General features: G+C 37.7%; 1 protein-coding gene across 1 annotated transcript in view; it reads left to right on the forward strand.

The window, feature by feature from the left end:
* LOC140607896 (uncharacterized) overlaps nucleotides 1–18,753 on the forward strand; it is a 130,854-nt gene extending 112,101 nt beyond the window's left edge. The window contains 4 exon segments of the mRNA XM_072782560.1: nucleotides 3,764–3,890; nucleotides 5,027–5,122; nucleotides 11,787–13,939; nucleotides 13,941–18,753. Coding sequence (XP_072638661.1) covers nucleotides 3,764–3,890; nucleotides 5,027–5,122; nucleotides 11,787–13,939; nucleotides 13,941–14,060 — 2,496 coding nt within the window. The 3' untranslated portion in view covers nucleotides 14,061–18,753.
* Nucleotides 18,754–19,843: the final 1,090 nt, after the last annotated feature.

The raw sequence follows: 19,843 nt of genomic DNA on the forward strand, positions 1-19,843 counted from the left end.
GCAAAAGAAATGTAGATAGAATGAAATTTCCTTCCTACTTGCAGCTAGAGGCAAAAAGCAACCTTAGCTTGACAATAGCCAGCCCTCCAGTATATTGTAAGTCCTCCTAAGCATGAAAATCCCTTTACAAACTTCCTTCATCTCTACCCCCACTTACTTACCCACTAAGCATATAATCTGTGGCGCCTCAAATCACACCACAGCTCTTTATGCCCACAGCCCTGTCATCAATTTTACTAAACACGGGTTGTTGCAGGGCACCCGCATTGCTTTAGTGGCTCAGAGGGTTAAGGCTGACTCTTAATCTCAGTTTAGCTCTTGATCTCGAGGTGGTGAATTGAAGCTCCTCTACACTGGGATCCACCCTGGGCTTACAGCCTACTTAACAACAATCAGATTTTGCACTGAAAATGTCTTAAGAATTCTTTCTTGACCTCTGGCTCCTGGCCCACATCACACCAGTTTCCACTGGACAATGAAGACTCTCACTTCTGTGTACTAGAATAGTGACTTCTGAGAGTAGAGGTGCTCAGTCATTCAGCCCTCCATTCCATAGGTTTTTCTTTTACTCCACACTCATGTCGCAAACATGCTCTTCCATTTACTTCTTTGTATTTTCAGAAAAAGAAAACAAGAATCAGATCATTAACATGTTGGAGTGTCTGAAAATCCTGAAATATAAAAGAGCACATGATGATTGAAACACAAGTTTTCAATGAAATACTACCTTTGTGGGGTTATTGAGCACAACAGTCAAGAAGGAATTCTTGAGACATTTAATGGCACGAGTTAGTGATTTTATTGAAATTACTATTTCAGTATTGACAGAAAGAGCTGCCCTTTGGCTGAATGGAGCTGGTGGTTCTTTGGTTAGTGTGCAAGGGAAGGGGTGTGCAGAGAGTACAAGATCATAAGTATGTCTTTCAACTTGTAAAACTACTCTTATAAGACTTCTCAGGCACTTACTCAGGTCCATATTAACATTCAGTGAGATGTAACAACCAGCTCTTATTTGATCCTTATAGAAGTATGCAGAGGATAGGCCAGCCTTCTGAGCTAACAGTGAACATTCTTTGCTTCTGGCCCTCATTATAATAGACTTAAAAATAAGAATTCTTTTCTTTCTTCTTATCTTTTCTTTTCTTCCTTTCCTTTCCTTTCCTTTCCTTTCCTTTCCTTTCCTTTCCTTTCCTTTCCTTTCCTTTCCTTTCCTTTCTTTTCTTTTTTCTTTTCTTTTCTTCTTTCTTTTAAAAGATTTTATTTATCTGACAGAGAGAGAGCACAAATAGGCAGAGCAGCAGGCAGAGGGAGAGGAAAAGGGAGAAGCAGACTTCCCGCTGAGCAGGGAGCCCAACACAAGCTCTATCCCAGGACCCTGGGATCACAACCTGAGTGGAAGGCACATGCTTAACCTACTGAGCCACCCAGGCACCCAGCTCTTTTATTTCTTTCATTCAATGTGTATGTATTGATACTGTGAATAAAAGACAGAAGCATCATCATCTACAAAGAGATTTTCATATCATTGAAAATATTTCTTAAATTAGTCACCATGACAATTTGCTGCTCTATCCCTTTTAATGTGTATATAACTACTTTCTAAATGTATAGATGGGTGCATGAAATGTAAAACGGTAGATCACTTTTGTGTGGATCTCATCTCACTTCCATCATTCTTCTCAAGTCTCCATCATTCTTCTCTGCTATGAATGCTGCTTTAGAGTCCTCTCTGTATATTGCCCTGTGTATCATTTTAGATCAACCCTAGGACCAATAGATCAGGGTTAAAACCTGATCCCTTCAATGTGCTGGATATTCTGGATGTTTGACAAAAGATTCGCAAAAACAAAATAGAAGAATAATTTGTTTACTCTCTTAGATTATTATTGTTTTTTATTAATTTATTTAAAACTGTTAGATGCCACCTACTAACTATGAAATTCTCAGAAAGGTTTGTTGTTGCCTTTCTTGCTATTCTAGTAGAACCTAGAACTAATTACTATAAAACCCATTCAGTTCCAAGTCCCCCAAGAATTCTTGCCTTGGAGTTCTACCTCTAATTCAAAAATGTATCCCTTGGCAAAACTACTGCCTTGTTTAAAATGTGGACTGCCATCCCACTTCAGTACTCCTGAACAGAATCTCCATTTTCACAAGATTTGCAATGCACTGTATTAAAATTCTAATTCACGGGATACCTGGGTGGCTCAGGGATTTAGCGCCTGCCTTCCCTCCAGGGCGTGATCCTGGAGTCCCAGGATCAAGTCCCACATCTGGCTCCCTGTATGGAGCCTGCTTCTCCCTCTGCCTGTGTCTCTGCCCACCCCGTCTCTCATGAATAAATAAAATCTTAAAAATAAAATAAAATAAAATTCTAATTCACATTGGACTTTGATAAGTACCTTTGTAACCCACCAAAATTTTCCACCTTAGAAATAAACACAGCTATGGGTGCCTGGGTGGTGAAATCATTTAATCTGCCTTCAGCTCAGGTCATGATCTCAGGGTATGGGATCCAGCCCTACATTGGGTTCCCTGCTTAACAAGGAATCTGCTTCTCCCTCTCCCAACCTGTTTGCACTCTCTCTCTCTCAAATAAATAAATAAAATCTTGAAAAAAATAGATGCAACCTATAATGCATGATATAAATTACAGTACTTAGGAATTTGTTATGCCTCTGTTGACTTACTTATTTATTTATTTATTTATTTATTTATTTATTTATTTATTTATTTATTTATTTTAAAGATTTTATCTATTTATTCATGAGAGACACACACACAGAGAGGCAGAGACACAGGCAGAGGGAGAAGCAGCCTCCATGCAGGGAGCCCCACGTGGGACTCGATCCCGGGACCCTGGGATCATGCCCTGGGCCAAAAGCAGATGCTCAACTGCCCAGCCACCCAGGTGTCCCAACACCTTTATTTTATAAATTATCTTGGATAAACATACAGTATTTATAATGGTTTTCTGAATCATATGCCATCCTCTTATGTCAAAGTTGGACAATACATTAGAGCATATTACTGTGTTAAACATTATCTTAGTGCATAAGCAGGAAGCTGACCTAAGCCAGAACCAGTTCTAATATAACTTCGCTAAAAGGAGTTCACTCCTTGGGGAATCACTGATAGAAACTACTCCAGGTAGAGTTGTCACACAAAGGAAACTTGACTTGCAGCAAATACGGAGATCACAGAGAGTAACTTCCCAACAAGAGACTCCCAGAGCCAGAGGGAATGATTTCCTTTTATTTAGGGTTAGGGTAGATATTTAGAAATTGGAGCCTTGTCATCTTATGTAGAGCTAAGTATAAGGTGGCATATGAAGCTGAAGATAACAGTTCTATATGTACTTTGTTATATAAATATGAGGTTTGTGCTTCTCCTTGAGTGGAGATTTTAGTATTATAATGAGTTAAAAGCAACTGTTGGTCATTCCATGGGTCACTCCTTGGTCCAACTGCATAAATATGAGTCAGGGGTTAAGCTAAAATTGGCCCGGGCCAACCTTTTTCACAGGGGAGTTCGCCTCTTTTGCTGGATAGTTTCTGTTTCCATCACAGGAGTCTATGCCTGAAGTAAAAGATTAAGGTAGAAAGAAGAGGCTAAGAAAAATATGGGACAAAGAGGGTACAAGCCCATAAGCAGTAAGGGTCAGATCATGGGATCTAGCTGGTGACATTTAACTCCCTCTTTCATCTTAGGTACGTTGTGAACTCTGCCTACGGCCACTTGGTAACTGTGGTATTTATTGCAGGGGCTGCTGACATTCAGGGATGTGGCCATAGAATTCTCTCAGGAGGAGTGGGGATGCCTGAACCACACTCAGCGGGAACTGTACAGGGATGTGATGTTAGAGAACTATGGAAACCTTCTCTTCTTGGGTGAGGATGACTCCTTCCAGGTTTCCCAGAGCACACTCTGGGTTTTCTTCCTTCCTTTGAAGACTGACTCTTAGAAGATTCCTCTGCATGACTGGAATTTGGATCCATGCAATAAGGGAAATAAATGGGGATTTGTAGATGTGGAGAAAAATCTTCATGTTTCCTTTTCAGCTCTAGCTTCCCCTTCCTTTTTTTAAAAATTTTTTTAAAAACATGTTATTTATTAAAAAAAAAAAAAAACATGTTATTTATTTATTTATGAGAGACAACATAGAGAGAGGCAGAGACATAGGCAGAGAGAAGCAGGCTCCATGCCGGGACCCCGATGTGGGACTTGATCCCGGAAAACGGGACCATGCCCTGAGCCAAAGGCAGAGGCTCAACCGCTGAGCCACCCAGGCATCCCTAGCTTCGCCTTCCGTTGTTTTTTTTTTTTTTTTTTTTTTTAAGATTTTATTTATTTATTCATGAGAGGCAGAGAGAGAGAGAGGGGGGGGGGCAGAGACACAGGCAGAGGGAAAAGCAGGCTCCATGCAGGGAGCCCGATGTGGGACTTGATTCCAGGACTCCAGGATCATGCCCTGGGCTGAAGGCATGCATTAAACCGCTGAGCCACCCAGGGGTTCCCCCCTAATTCTCCTTCCTTAAGGAGCATCATCATTTCTGTTGATGAATGTCAGTACTAAACATTGACACGCATCAAATAGTAGCGCCCAATTTTAAACTCCAGTTTTTATTTATTATTATTGTATCTAGTTCTTGGAAGTAGAAGCCATGATTTGAATATTTGAAACTCCTTCTGCTTGTTCTTTTTTTCTTTTTTTTAAGATTTTATTTATTGATGAGAGACACACAGAGAGAGAGGCAGCGACACAGGCAGAGGGAGAAGCAGGCTGCATGCAGGGAGCCCGATGTGGGACTCAATCCTGGGTCTCCAGAATCACACCCTGGGCTGAAGGTGGCGCAAACCACTGAGTCACCCGGTGTGCCCTCCTACTGGTTCTAAAGGGGCTGTTGGTCAGTAGCATTTGGGAAGGTATTATCTATACTTTTACACTGTCCTGTGGTCTCTACTGAGCATGATACTTGGTTGAAAATCTCCAGCAATACCCATTTTCCTTTTTCCTAATAACCAGGCCTCATTGTGTCAAAGCCAGACCTGGTCTCCTTTTTGGAGCAAAAGAAGGAGCCTTGGAGTGTGAAGAGAAAGAAGAGAGTAACCATCCATCCAGGTAAGTAGAAATGAATGAGGCAGATGACAGAGGTGCGGTCCACATGTGAAGGGGGAAGAGAGACCTTAAACTGTGGTGGGAGTAGTTCTCCTTGAAAGGATACACTCTTGAGAAACCTAGTTTATATTTTTCTCCCTGTCACAGAGGGACATGTGCTATCCAACATTATCAAGCTCTTAGCTTCTCTAAGGATTCTCCTTCAGCTCCACTGATGGTCCATCACTTCCACAGGGAGGGCCAGGAGACTCCCCTGGGAGTGTGAGGGTCTCCATAATCTGGGAGGTTCTCCATTGCTGTGAGGGTCCTGGGGAAGTCTCCCTGTTTCTCAGGATCCATAGCCTTAGCCCTTTGTAAGTTCTGTTTTGCGTCGTGAGAAGCATGTCGGAGTAGTGGTGGGCATACTGGGGTTTGGTGCAGAAATCCTGGGAACACTGGAGACAGATATCACGTTTTCAGACTTATACATTCCAATGTTATGGAGGCTTTAATCTTGATTGTACAAAATTGACACTCAGTAATTTCATCAGATGACAAAGCACCTCCCTAAAATAAGAAAATCTAATCCTTTATTTCACTTTGAAAGTTAATTTTTTCTTTGTATGAACTGAAATTAGGATATAACAGTGTGTTCCATTCCTCAGTGGTGAAATAATCTAATGTATCTGTTTGTATCCTAGAATTCCTACCTAAATTAATGCCATGGGGGAGCTAGAACTTTTAGACCTTAGAACTTGAAGCCTATAATAAATTCTCAATTTTTACCTTCTTTCTTAATACTTGCATCATTGTATGAATTTGTCTTGTATGACAGGAATTTCTTTTTATTTTGTCAAGTGTGTTTTCACTTTCTTATTAGTTATATATGAGATTCATCTGTTATTTATTAGATCAAAAGTTCTGATATGACATGGGCATGTGAGGTAGAGGGATGTCTGGGTGTCCAGTCAGTTGGTCCCAGTTCATGATCCTGGAGTCCTGGGGCTCAAACCCTCCACCCCCAATGGGATCCCTGCTCAGTAGGGAGTCTGCTTCTCCCTGTGCCCTTCCCCTTCTGTGCTCTCTCTCTCTCTCTCTCCCTCCCTCAAATACATGGATAAAGTCTTAAAAAAAAAAAAAGCAGTGAGGTATAATTCGTATAATTCCTGTATTTTAAAGAAAGTTTTGTTCATAAATGTAATTTTACTTCAGTGAAAATTAGTCATTGAGTTTTCTTCTACTTTCCTTGGAGTATATCTGAATTTAATCCCAAATATGTATTTAATGTATAGTGGCTTTAGCATATTTTGCAACGTTTTTGGTGTTTATTTAGAAATGAAGATGTTTATTTCCTTGGTTCTAAGGAGTGGGTTGTGGCCTTAAATTCTCTGTTCAAGGAGGAATATATTAATAAAATAATACATTTGTATAATGCCTTTTTGAGTGGTTGTTCATATGATTTTCACTTACAGCTTTTAATGATTGATTTTAATGAATATTCTTTATAATACTGTGGTCAGTGAAAACCTGCCAATAATTCATGCTTGTTTTTTATGAAACATAGAGTTTAAAATTAGTTTTATAGAAAATTTCCTTGAGAATAATGCATCTGTTTGGTTTTTTTGAAAGATTTTATTTATTTCTTTATTCATGAGAGATGGAGAGAGAGGCAGAGACACAGGCAGAGGGAGAAGTAGGCTCCATGCAGGGAGCCCGATATGGGACTTGATCCCGGGTCTCCAGGATCCGGCCCTCGGCTGTAGGCAGCACTAAACCACTGAGCTAACCGGGCTGACCTGTTCTTTTTTTTTTTTTTTTTTTTTAAGATTTAATATATTTATTTGACAGAGAGCACAAGCAAGAGGACCAGCAGAGGGACAGTTAGAAGCCGGCTCTCCACCTAGCAGGGAGCCTGACATGGATGGGGCTCAATCCCAGAACACTGGGTCACAACCTCAGCTAAGGCTTAACCACTAGCCACCCAAGCGCCCTTATGTTGTTCTTTATGATATTTCTTGTTGATGAGTGGTGAACATCTCTGTTCTAAATCCTATGTGTTTCCCAATTCTCAGCCACATTCTTGTAATGAGGCATGATTCCACTGTTTCCAGGACCTGTTCTGCCTGGGTTAGAAGTACAATTTTGTCATCAAATACATGTAAATTAATATGCTTCTGCACAGTTTAGGTGTTTCTTCACACATCTCCCTTGCAAGTTCACTACAAAAGTTTAAGGTAGACCTTCATGAGTACTGGGATTTGTTTACGTGGTTGAATGCAAGCCCCACAGGAACAGTGCAGAAGTGAATGTTATAAGTCACTCAATTCTTCTGCATTGTATCATGCCAATGATAGCCTTGAAAAATATTTCCTGATGTAAACTGCTTTTTTCAAGTTTTAAAGACTTTATTTATTTTACAGAGAGAGTGAGTGTGTGTGGATGGGGTGGGGGGGTGAAGGAGGGAATCTCAAGTAGACTTCATGCTGAGCACCGAGTCCAGAGTCTGTTGAGGAACCTGAACCCACAACCCCTGAGATCATGACATGAGCCAAAATCAAGAGTCAGACACTGAACTGACTGAGCCACGCAGGCAACCCACATTGAATAGATTTTATCCCAGATCCTGTGTCAGGCTAATGAGTGTTTGATGAGGTGGTGCACATCTGGGATAATTAGTCAAGAGACATGCTGGGGTCAGACTGAGTGGTGGATATTGTTGGGAAACGATTCTGTGGGTTTAAGTTACTCTGTATGTTAAGGATAGAGGCACTGAAAGTGTTTATCCTTAATTGGCTTTCCGCTGCTGTGCGAATATTAAAATGCTTTGAAATATAGTGACAATATCTTACCCTTAGATGGAGGACAGATTTGTTAACTGTAGAGGAAAACGGATATCGTCTTCTATGGCAAAGGTTCAGGAAGATATGTTCTCTGCTCCTTCAAGATATTGGGGTTTCCTGTGCTCAGGGTCTCATAGATGCGACACAAACCCACTGCATATGCAGCATCTACATGTGTGAAATGGGGATTTGGAGCCGGCAAGTGAAATTAGCGTGATCAAGAAATTTGTGCTGTTTCATGTGTCATGAACCCTAAGATCCTTGGACTTGAATCTGAGAGTCCTCTGTCTTCTGCTAGCATTGGAAAATTGTTATAGGCAAGCTTGTTCCACTATAGAATATGTGGAACATGGAATTTTTATACTTCTTGGGATTATCCATGGGTTTATTTAAAAATGAAGTTGATGGGCACCTGGGTGGCTCTGTCACTGAGCCTCTGCCTTGGGCTCAGGTTGTGATCCCAGATTCTGGGATCGATCTCCTGCAGGGAGCCTGCTTCTCCCTCAGCTTTTCTCTCTGCCTCTCTCTGTGTGTCTCTCATGAATAAATAAACAAAATCTTAAAAAATAAAAACATGAAATTGATATTTATGCGTCTGTTTCTCCTTTTAATTTATTTGTTCACTTGTCTTTTAGCCTCCACCTATAAGTGAAATCATGTGTTATTTGCTTTTCTTTGCCTGACATATCAGCACAGTACTTTCTAGGTATTTACGGTGTCCAGCACAATACTTCCTAGGTCTATTTTCATTGTCATCAATGGCAAGAAACCACAAAAAAGGCAGAAACAGACCCACTCCAAAAATAAAACAGAACTGCTGCTTTCTGGAGTGGAATGGAGAGGGATGATGGGCCAACTGGGTAAAGGGGAATGGAAGGTATAGGCTTTCAGTTATAGATTAGATAAATCATGAGGCTGAAGGATATAGCAGAGGGGATATGGTCAGTGGTATTGTAATCTGGTTCTATGGTGCTAGGTACTCGCTACACTTGCATGGAAAAACTTTTAAGTTGCAAATGGATGTCAAAAGAAAGCCAGAGCAACACCTGGCTATCAAACAAGCTAGTGTATTTTTTTCTTGTACGATGTTTATCGTGCTTTGGTACCAGGGTAATGCTGGGCCTCATAGGATAATGTTGAATATGTTCTGTGCAATCCACTATTTGTGAGATTTTGATGGATTGTCATTTATTATTATTACTTTTTAATGTTAGGTAGAACTGACCAGCGAAGGTATGTGGTCCTGGACTTTTCTGTGCTGGGAATTGTTTTTATTCTACATTCAACTTTCATTCTTGTTATTGGTCTGTGAAGATCTACTTGTTGGGTTTAAGATTTATATTTCACACTTGGTAGATTTATATATATAGGGGAATTATTTGGGATTTTTCTAAATTATCTGATTTGTTAGTATATAATTGTTCATGGCAATGTTATCACAGTATGTATTTCTGTAGTTATCGGTTGTGTTTTCTGTCCCATTTCTTGTTTTAATTTTTGAGACTTCTCTCCTTTTTTTTAGTTAATGTAGTTAAAATTTTGATAATTTTTTGGAAAATCTGGGCATTGATGTCAATGTTAAGTTACTGTTTATTATGGTCCCTACCTCTAATTTTTCTTTGTTAGTTTCTTTCTCTACTTGATCACAGCTAAGTTTCTTCTTTTTCTAGTTCCTTGTCTTGTAACGTTCAGAAGAAAAGTTGGGGGTGTCTAGGTGGCTCAGCATTTTCGCATCTGACTATTAATCTCAGCTTAGGTCTCGATCTCAGGGTCTTGGGTTCAGGACCCAGTTAGCCAGTTAGGCTTCATGTTAGGTATGGAACCTACTATAATAAAGAAATGAATAAATAAAAGAAAAGGAAGAAAGTTGAAACTGCAACTTAATTCAGGCATTTATAGTATTAAAGAAATTGAAAATGGAATGTGTTGTAGAAAAAATTACTAGAAATAAACAATACCAGTGATAACCAACAAAACAACAAAAAAATAAGGATTCTTCAGGGTTTTTTATGGATGTCATCTGTAAAGAGATAAACTTGCATTTTCTTTTCCCATTTAGATTCATTTAAGGTTTTTTTTTTTCTCCCATTCAGACTAGAATATCCAGTACTGTGTTGAATAGAAGTGAAATCCCTTTGTTATGATCATACAGAAAAAGCTTACATTTTTTTTTTACTATTGAATATATTAGATTTTAGGTTTTCATAGCTATATGGCCTTTATTAAGTTGAGGTGGTTTGCTTCTATTCCTACTTTATTGAGTGTTTTTAATAATGAAACATTGTCCAGTATGCTCATATTCTTATTCTGCAGCAATATGATTGCCATTTTTGATCTTCATTCTGTTAATGTGGAGCCTTTAACTTATAATTTTCCATATGTCAAAACACCCTTGAATTCCAGGAAGAATTGCCTTTAATTCTGTAGTAAAATGTGCTTTTGATTCAGTGTGCTAGTTTGCTTTTTTATTGTGGATTTTGTATAACTGCGCCTCACAGGTAGTAGTTTGTAATCTTCTTTACTTGTACAGTCTTCCTTTGCCTTTGACAACCTGGTAACACTGGAGTCACAGAGACTATTTTGATAATTTCCCTTCTCTTCACTCCCTGAAAATGTTGGAAGAGATTTGAAATACTTTTCCATGGGACTCCTGGGTGGCTCAGCGGTTGCGCGTCTGCCTTAGGCTCAGGGCGTCATCCCAGAGTCTCTGGATCGAGTCCCACATCAGGCTTTGTGCATGGAGCCTGCTTCTCCCTCTGCCTGTGTCTCTGCCTCTCTCTCTCTGTGTCTCTCATGGATAAATGAATAAAATATTTAAAGAAAAAAAAAAAAAAGAAGTACTTTTACGTCAAATCTCTGAATTATCTAGTGAAATCATTTGGAATAAGACTTTTCTTTGTTGGGAAGTTTTAAATTACTTTTTCCATGTACTTAGTAGTTGTAGATCAATTGTGACTTTTTAAATATTTCCTCAGGAAGTATTTAATGGAATCCTGAAATCTAGGTAGCTTACATCTTTTTTGAAATTTATACACATTTTTTGGTATCTCTTTCTTGGCATATAGTTATCCATTGTCAGTTCTTATTATTTGTGTTTTTATGGTATCAGTTAATACTGTCTGCTGTCACTTCACTTCTGGTTTTAATTGGCCTTTCTTTTTCATTCATACTTGATTTTGTTAAAAGTCTGTCAATTGGTTGATCTTTCCTGAAAACCAACTCTTCCTGTTGTTCTTGATAATTTCCCTTTTTCTTTTTTTAGTTTTTATTTATTTATTCATGAGAGAGAGAGAGAGAGAGAAAGAGAGGCAGACAGAGGCCAAGGGGGGGGGGGGAGAGAGAGAGAGAGAGGCAGACAGAGGCCAAGGGAGAAGCAGCCTCCATTCCATGCAGAGAGCCGGATGTGGGACTTGATACCAGGTCCAGGACCACGCCCTGGGCTGAAGGCCACTGAGCCACGTGGGCTGCCCGATATTTTCCTATTTTTGCTGTTTCCTCTTTTGTTCTTTTCTGTTTATGTTTAAATTTCCCCCCTTTTGCAAACTTTGGACTCACGGGACTTTCCTGATTTTTTGAGATATAAGAAAGTAATTTGTACTATAGCATGACAGTACTACACTAATACTACTATAGCTGTAGTACTACAGCTATCTATTAGGCTATGTGGTCAGTACATTCTGTGTTAGTTTATGTGTCCATTGAGGAACAAAGTCCTGATGATTCCTTCTGAGCCATCTTGCTGATTTTCTATGACTGGTTTTTAGGTTATCTATTAGTGGTTGTCAGCATATTCATCTGAGAGTAGTGAGTGAAATAATTTTACATTTCTCTTTCTTGATTTCTTTCAGCCATATCTTCTCGTGACACCCAGAGCTTGCTGTCAAAGCCAAGCATCAAAGCTTCTTTCCAAAGAGTGTCAATGGGTAGATTAAAAAATAATGCCCTTGAGAATTTACACTTCATGACAGACTGGGACAATGATGGAGAGAGTGAAGGGCATCAAAGGCATCATGAAGGCCACAACCAAACTGAGACATCTGCCCATAATAAGAATCTCCCTGCCAAAAATGGTGAAGGATATAGAGCATTTTCTGTAACCTCCCTTTTTAAGTCTGCTACTTCCACAAAGCAGTGTGTTTCTGAAAACAAAAACTCAAATCAAATATTCAAACTTACATATTTAGGGAACGACGACAGTTTGGAAAATCTGGGAAGTTACCTAGTCCATGCTGAAAATAATTATTTGAACCATTGTGAAAAAAGAATTGGATTGACTATTCAGTCAAATATTTCTAAAAATCAGAGATTTAAAAATGAAGAACAAAGTGCTAAACAGGATCCATTTGAGAGGTGTTTCACTAAGGAGTCGACCCTACAAAATTACCAGAGCCTTTTCAATGGAGACAGAGTTGCTCAATGCAGTGAATCTGAGAAAACATTTAACCAGGGCTCCAATGTTAGTCGATGTGTGAGGACTCAGTTTCTAGGGAACCATCATGAGTGTAGTAAATTTGGGGAAGTCTTTTATCAAAACTCTAACCTTAGTATACATAATAGTATGAATACAGGAGAGAATCCTCATAATGAATGTGTGAGTGCTCTTAACCAGTCCTCCAATGTTGATGATCAACAGAGAATTCATGTGGGAAAAAACCCATTCAGGTGTAATAAACCTGGGAACATCTTTTGTCAAGCATCAAGGCTAAGTATACATAAGACAGTCCATAGTGGAGAGAAAAGTGACATTTGTAAGGAATGTGGCAAAGATTTTGACTTGGACTCAGTACTACCTCAACGTCACGGAATGCGTACTGGAGAGAAACCATACAAATGTGAAGAATGTGGTAAAACGTTTAAGGTCTGCTCATCCCTAAATAGACATAGGCGAATCCATACTGGAGAGAAACCTTACAAATGTGAAGAATGTGGCAAGGCCTTTAACAGGCACTCAAGTCTTACTCTACATTCCAGAATTCATAATGGAGAAAAACCTTACAAATGTGAAGAATGTGGCAAGGCCTTTATCCAGTGCTCACACCTTATTAGTCATCGCAGAATTCATACTGGAGAGAAACCTTACAAATGTAAAGAATGTGGCAAGGCCTTTAACACTCATTCAGGTCTTATTCAACATCACAGAATTCATACTGCAGAGAAACCTTATAAATGTAAAGAATGTGGCAAGGCCTTTAAACATGACTCAAGCCTTACTCAGCATCACAGAATTCATACTGGAGAGAAACCTTACAAATGTAAAGAATGTGGCAAAGCCTTTAACCAGCGCTCTCACCTCTCTAAACATCACAGAATTCATATTATAGGAGAACCTTACAAATGTAAAGAATGTGGCAGGGCCTTTACACAGCACTCAAGCCTTACTCGACATCACAGAATTCATACTGGTGAGAAACCTCACAAATGTGAGGAATGTGGCAAGGCCTTTAATAGGCATTCATATCTTACTCAACATCACATAATTCACACTGGAGAGAAACCTTACAAATGTAAAGAATGTGGCAAGGCCTTTAACCAGCATTCAAGCCTTACTAACCATCACAGAATTCATACTGAAGAGAAACCTTACAAATGTAAAGAATGTGGCAAGGCCTTTAAACATGATTCTACCCTTACTCAGCATTACAGAATTCATACTGGAGAGAAACCTTACAAATGTAAAGAATGTGGCAAGGCCTTTATCCAGCACTCACAACTTATTAGTCATCATAGAATTCACACTGGAGAGAAACCTTACAAATGTAAAGAATGTGGCAAGGCCTTTAACCACCACTCAAGCCTTACTCATCATCACAGAATTCATACTGGAGAGAAACCCTATAAATGTAAAGATTGTGGCAAGGCCTTTAACCAGCACTCAAGACTTACTCGACATTACAGAATTCATACTGGAGAGAAACCTTACCAATGTAAAGAATGTGGTCGAGCTTTTATCCAGCACTCACACCTTACTAGTCATCACAGAATTCATGCTAGAGAAAAACCTTAACAAATGTAAGGAACGTGGTGAGGCCTTTAATCACCTTTCAACCTTTACTCATTATCAAAGAAGTCATACTAGAGCAAAGCTTCAAAGTTTTAGGATTGTGAGAAAAAAAATTTTTTAAGTTCTTTTAAGCAACAAGAATCTAGACTTGAACGGAAAATGATCAAGATTCTTTTCTTTTACACTAATTTATCCCTTCTTAAGACATTGTCCTACATCTAAAACTATATACAACAAAATTATATAAATATTCCTTGATTTTACAATGATAAATGAAAAAAATTATCCAATCTAACAAGGTATGCAATGTTCTTTTATAGTTGTTGTCAAACTGTGAGAGCAAAGTAACTCATGGAATGTAAAGATAAGAGCTGAATAATCACAGCATTAATGGAAAAGAGTATTTTCACAGAACCACTCTTTCCCCCTCATCCTGTCTCCTCTTAATGTTGATCAAACTGTACCATTGGCCATTTAGTTTTTGGGGTTTTTTTTTAGGTTTTCTTTTTAGTTTTTTTTTTTTTTTTTTTTTTTTTTTTAAGCCATATGCTTGTGCAGAGACACAGTTATCTTATGTCCAATAAAGGAATGGGGAAGGAAAAAATGAAAGAACAGAGGAAACCCCTTCTTGGTCTGGAGGGGCAGAGTTGTTAAGTGTCAGGTTCCCTTTCTAGTAGACACCTCTCTGGTGCTGGACCCATCAGTTGTATCTTTCTCCTCCGTTTTCCAGCTGTGCAGGTGTGTCTTTTTCCTTTATTGGATGCCCATCAAATCATGTGTCCTATTGCATTGACAAACCTTATTGTTCACAATAGTTTTTCATTAGTTTATTACATGCGGCATACACTTCTTCATCTTTAACTGGACTACAAAGCAATCCTGCCCCATCACCTTCAAATTAATATGATCATTGTTCTCAGTCTTGATTCCTTCATTGGGTATTTCTTCGGCCATTGAGAGTGCCAGCATCTCCTCAGCTGCCTCTTCTCAGAACTATCGGGTCCCCAACGACAGTACACAAATAGCAGAAGTGGCAGAAGAAGCAACTATGAGAGGATTTGTAAGTACTGCTCTACTCTTACTCCACATTAGGTAATTCATAACAGAGAGTAATGAAATATGTGTAAAGAATGTGGGAAGGCCTTTCAACAATGGCAAACCATGATTCCTGATCAGAAAATATATAGCGGAGAGGATTTTACAAACACCACAGAATTGGCAAGCACACTAACCAGTACTCAAGCCTTACCATCTGAGGAAAATCATTACAACATCACTACATCTAGATAAACCTCTAGATAGAACTCTGGACTTACTCAACATCATAGCTATCATACAATATAGAAACCATAAAGTGTAAAAGTTGCAGTTCCTTTAACTGGAATTCAGTCCTGAATCAATATCCCAAAATGCGTACTAGAATCAAAACCTACAAAGAGATGAATGAGGAAAGACCTTGTTTTTATATATAGACTTTAGAAAACATCAGAGATTACAGAAAGGAAAGGAAGTTGAAAGACATAAATATTTAGAAATGTACTTATTGCACATCAAATGTCAATAAATGTCACAAATTAATAGAAAGCAGTATATAAGTTACCCTTTTTAGACCGTACTCTACATCAAATACTTACAAGGAATAGTACAAAGTTAAATGTGAGGATAATGTATTATGCTTCAAAAGATACAAGGGATGGATTTTTGCAAAGGTATAATTTCGATGTGCTTGTTTTACACTGACCCTGTGTGAGCTAGGTGACTAGTACATATTAATGCATTTTGTACTTTAGAAAATTCATGGATGCCTAGTTGGTATATGAAATTATATGGCTGACTTGCTGCATCAAAGATGAGATGCCCTTCTTCCTTAGGTGGGTCTCATGCAGACCTCATTTCCCATTGAAGATGAACAACAACATGATTTAGAATATATGAAGAAGATCTAAATGAAGATGCTGTTCATGGTTATAACATTAATGTAAGTTACCATGAAATAAGTTTTCAGAATATCATTCTCCATTCATTAAAACTAAAAAACTTTGTGGATAGTTTAAATAAAATGGTTTGCTAGTTGGTCTTTAAGGACAAAGAGGTGGCAGTCCTGTAAAATACTGACGAATCTTGATAATAGCAATGGTTATAAGTTGAATTCTCAACATCAGGTGATGTGGTTCCAATGAGGAAATCAGCACAGATACCACAAAGAGAATAGATAAGTCTTCCCTATGATGGCATACAGATGGAAATTCATATTTCTTCAGAGTTCTCTCAAGCTTGAAAAAGTTTTATATGGAAATTAAGCGGTTAACAAGTTAAAATCAACTGTTAAGCCTCTTGGTAACCAGAGGTTAAAAACCTGTAGTCAATACATAATAGATAGGGAGAAAATAATGGAAGTATACACCCACAGAAAATCACCAAATCACAAAGATGAAGATGAGAGCAAGTATTTCTAAAACAGGAAACGAAAGAATGACAACAGTAACTCCATACTTTAATCTCTACTTACTTTAAATATAAAGGGACTAAATTCTCCAATTAAAAGGTATGCCTGAATGGAAAGAAATAGAAGACCCAAGTATATTTTCCTTCAGTCTTAAGAACACACTCAGACAGAAAGTGCAGGTGTGAAAAAAGATATACCATGCAAATAGAAACCAGATGAAATGAGGATGGGTATGCTTACATCAATCAAAGTAGACTTTAAGTCAAAGACTAGTAAGACACTGCACGGGTCATTATAAAATAAAGGGGTTACATCGTGCAGTGTTTTTAATTATGGTGCATTTGGGAAAAAAAGATTTCCCCCATTCTAGTATTGGTAGGACACAAACAGTGTGTTTATAACTCACATAATACCCCTATGAAAAACAATGTACTTTCCCATAAATTTTGGTGGTGTTTTTCCAGGTACATCAATTATAGCTTATTTAATGTTTATGAACATCTATATCTCCTGTGTCCCCTAAATGGCTAGTCAATATTCAAAAACCTACTCCTGTGCTTCGAGGTTGGGAAAAAGAGAACACTAAATGACAATTTGAGAAGGAGTTACTGCTTCCAGATTTTGATGTGTGTGGAAAAATATTGTTGCAATGATAATCTTGCTAATTACTGAAGAAGTAGCCAATGATTCATTGAAACCAACTAGTATGGGCTAATCAATCTTTTCCCCACAGTAGTCAGTTTTCTAATCTCTGGCTATTATACATTGCAGATTTTTTCACATGCTATTTAATTTACATTGTTCTATGCTATTTAAAGTCTCCAAATAACTTATTTGTCCTTTCTGGTAGGTTATCATAATACCCCTTCGTAAGATTCCTGATATTATTCCTGGGCAGCTATTCTTTATATACAGTGCAAATGACAGGCTTTGTATGGGTCACCTTTACAGTGCTTCTGATTGTGGCTTTAGTTCAAGTTGGATTCTTTCTGAAATGTACATCTTCACATAAGAAAACCTTACATTATGCTTTGATTTTTAGACTAACTACATTACATGTGACTAAAGGTTTTATACACTATATGTGCATTTATTGAATATAAAACATTTACTCATTTATTTTTGGCAAAAGCTGGTTAAGCACATGTACTTACAAGTTTGTATTAAAGCTGTAGGTTTGTGTATTTATTTAGTGTCTGTATTAAGAGGACATTTACTTCTGATTATTGCTTTTTGCTCCTTGAGCCATATAATACTGTTTGTGCTTACATTGTGGTGTCGATTTGGTCAAAGGTTGGATACATAGGAGTCACCTACTTTTAAAAACGAATTTTATTTGATACGTAGTAATCTTTCACAGTTTTTCAAATCAATATAACCTACTTTCCCTGAATAAAATAAAATGAAGGAGTTAATTCGACAAAAGGATGTAATCTTTAGAATAGTTGTGTACCCAACATAAAAGTACCCAAATATATAAGCAACAATGAACAGACAAGAACAGAAAAAGAGACAGCAATACAAGAGCAGGGGACTTCAATTGTGCACCTTCAATATGGGACAAGATAATCAATAAGGAAGTACCAGGCTCAATGATATTTAGCAGATTGACTTACAACGTTCCACCAACAGCAAAAAACACATTGTTCTCACATGCACAAGGAACATTCTCCAATATAGATTTTATATTGGGCCACAAACAAGTTTTAATAAATTTGATTGAAATCGTATCAGGCATCTTTTCCTATGACAGTGCCATGAAAGGAAGTCAGGTACAAGTACAAAACTAGAAAAATTATAAACATGTGAAAAATAAAGAACGTGCAATAGCATTACTCCTAATAGCCAGGATCTGGAAATGACTTGTGTCTCTTGTCAGATGAGTAGATAATATGGTGGATATATAAAATATACGTTGGCTATAATTAACAATACTATATTCGCTATCTGAAAATTGCTAAAAAATTCTTATTAATTCTTATAACACACACCAAATTGTAAACTGTGAGGTAATGGATGCTAAGTAAACTTACTGTTGTAAATGTTTTGCAATATATAAATATATATATATGTTTTTTATATATATAATAAATTATACACTTTTAAACTTATATAATGTCATGTCAATAGTAGGTGAAGAAAACTGGGAAAAAGTAAGCAGATTATTGATTAGATATGAGGATAAGAAGATGAGAGTGGTGACAGCTAAAGAGTGTGAAGTTTCTTAGGAGGTAATGAGATGTTCTAGAATTGACAATGGTTTGCTTATACCTACATGTGACTCAGTTAAAAAGCTATCAATTGTACACATTAAGTGGATAAATTGTGTGGCATGTAAGTTATACCAAATAAAGCTGTTTAAAAGGAACCCCAAATACGAAATTCTTAGAAAAGATCTCGTATTAATGGCAAATATGAAAAACTGCATACATTCAGGTATTAATTAAACACACACATATGTGCATACACACACACAGAAGATTTCAACTGGAATTTGGTATTTGACTTTCTCTTTTAATTTTTGTGATACTACAGAAAAACAATTTTTCAAAGAAGCACATGGAAAGGAAGTTCTGTCAAATTAGACATAACATATATTGGGACACCTGGGTGGTTGAGTGATTGAGTGTCTGCCTTTCGCTCCCTTGTGATCTGGAGTCCCAGGACAAAGTCCCACACCTGGCTCCCCTTGAGGAGCCTGCTTTCCCCCCCTGCTCGTGTCTCTTCCTCTCTCTGTGTGTCTCTCATGAATAAATAAAGAAAATATTTTTAAAATAATGATAAAGGAAGATAAAACATATAGTAATAGCAGTTAAGTTCAGCAGGTTGATTTTGAGTGTAAAAATGTATGGACACTAAAATCTATAGTCGGATTCTTCAAAGAATCAATAGAATGGATACACACACATCTATGCATATTTTTAATCTATATTTGTATAGACCCAGAGATAAGATATAGGCTTACTACATACAGAAATAGATGTCTATCTACCTATATGTCTCTGCATAGATAGCAGGATGAATTTCCTGTAATGAATTGGCTAATATGATTGTGAGAGCTGGCAAGTCTGGAGTCTGCAAAGAAGGCCAGCAGGCTAGAGACCCAAGACTGCGGATGGTGAAGCTTCAGAATCTGAAGACAGTCATAGGTGAGAAAGGAAAAGCACCTTGAAATATATAGGTAATCGCTTCTTGGCTTTTTGGCTAATATCAAGTGTGAAATATACAGGTAATTATTATGTTCTCTAAATGGACTGTCTAGTAAATGGTATGGTCTTTTGGGGTAAAACTTTAATATAAGCTAAATGGAAAAATGCAAATAGCTTCAATAAAGAGTTACACAAAATCTTTTAAGTTAGAATATGTGACTACATGTATGAGAATATACAGCATTTTCAAGCATGCACTAACTAGTACAGAAGATAGAAAATAAGAATTATGGTAGGATGTTTAACAAT

This window comes from Canis lupus, chromosome 1, assembly GCF_048164855.1.
Source record: "Canis lupus baileyi chromosome 1, mCanLup2.hap1, whole genome shotgun sequence".
In the NCBI taxonomy this organism is placed as follows: Eukaryota; Metazoa; Chordata; class Mammalia; order Carnivora; family Canidae; genus Canis; species Canis lupus.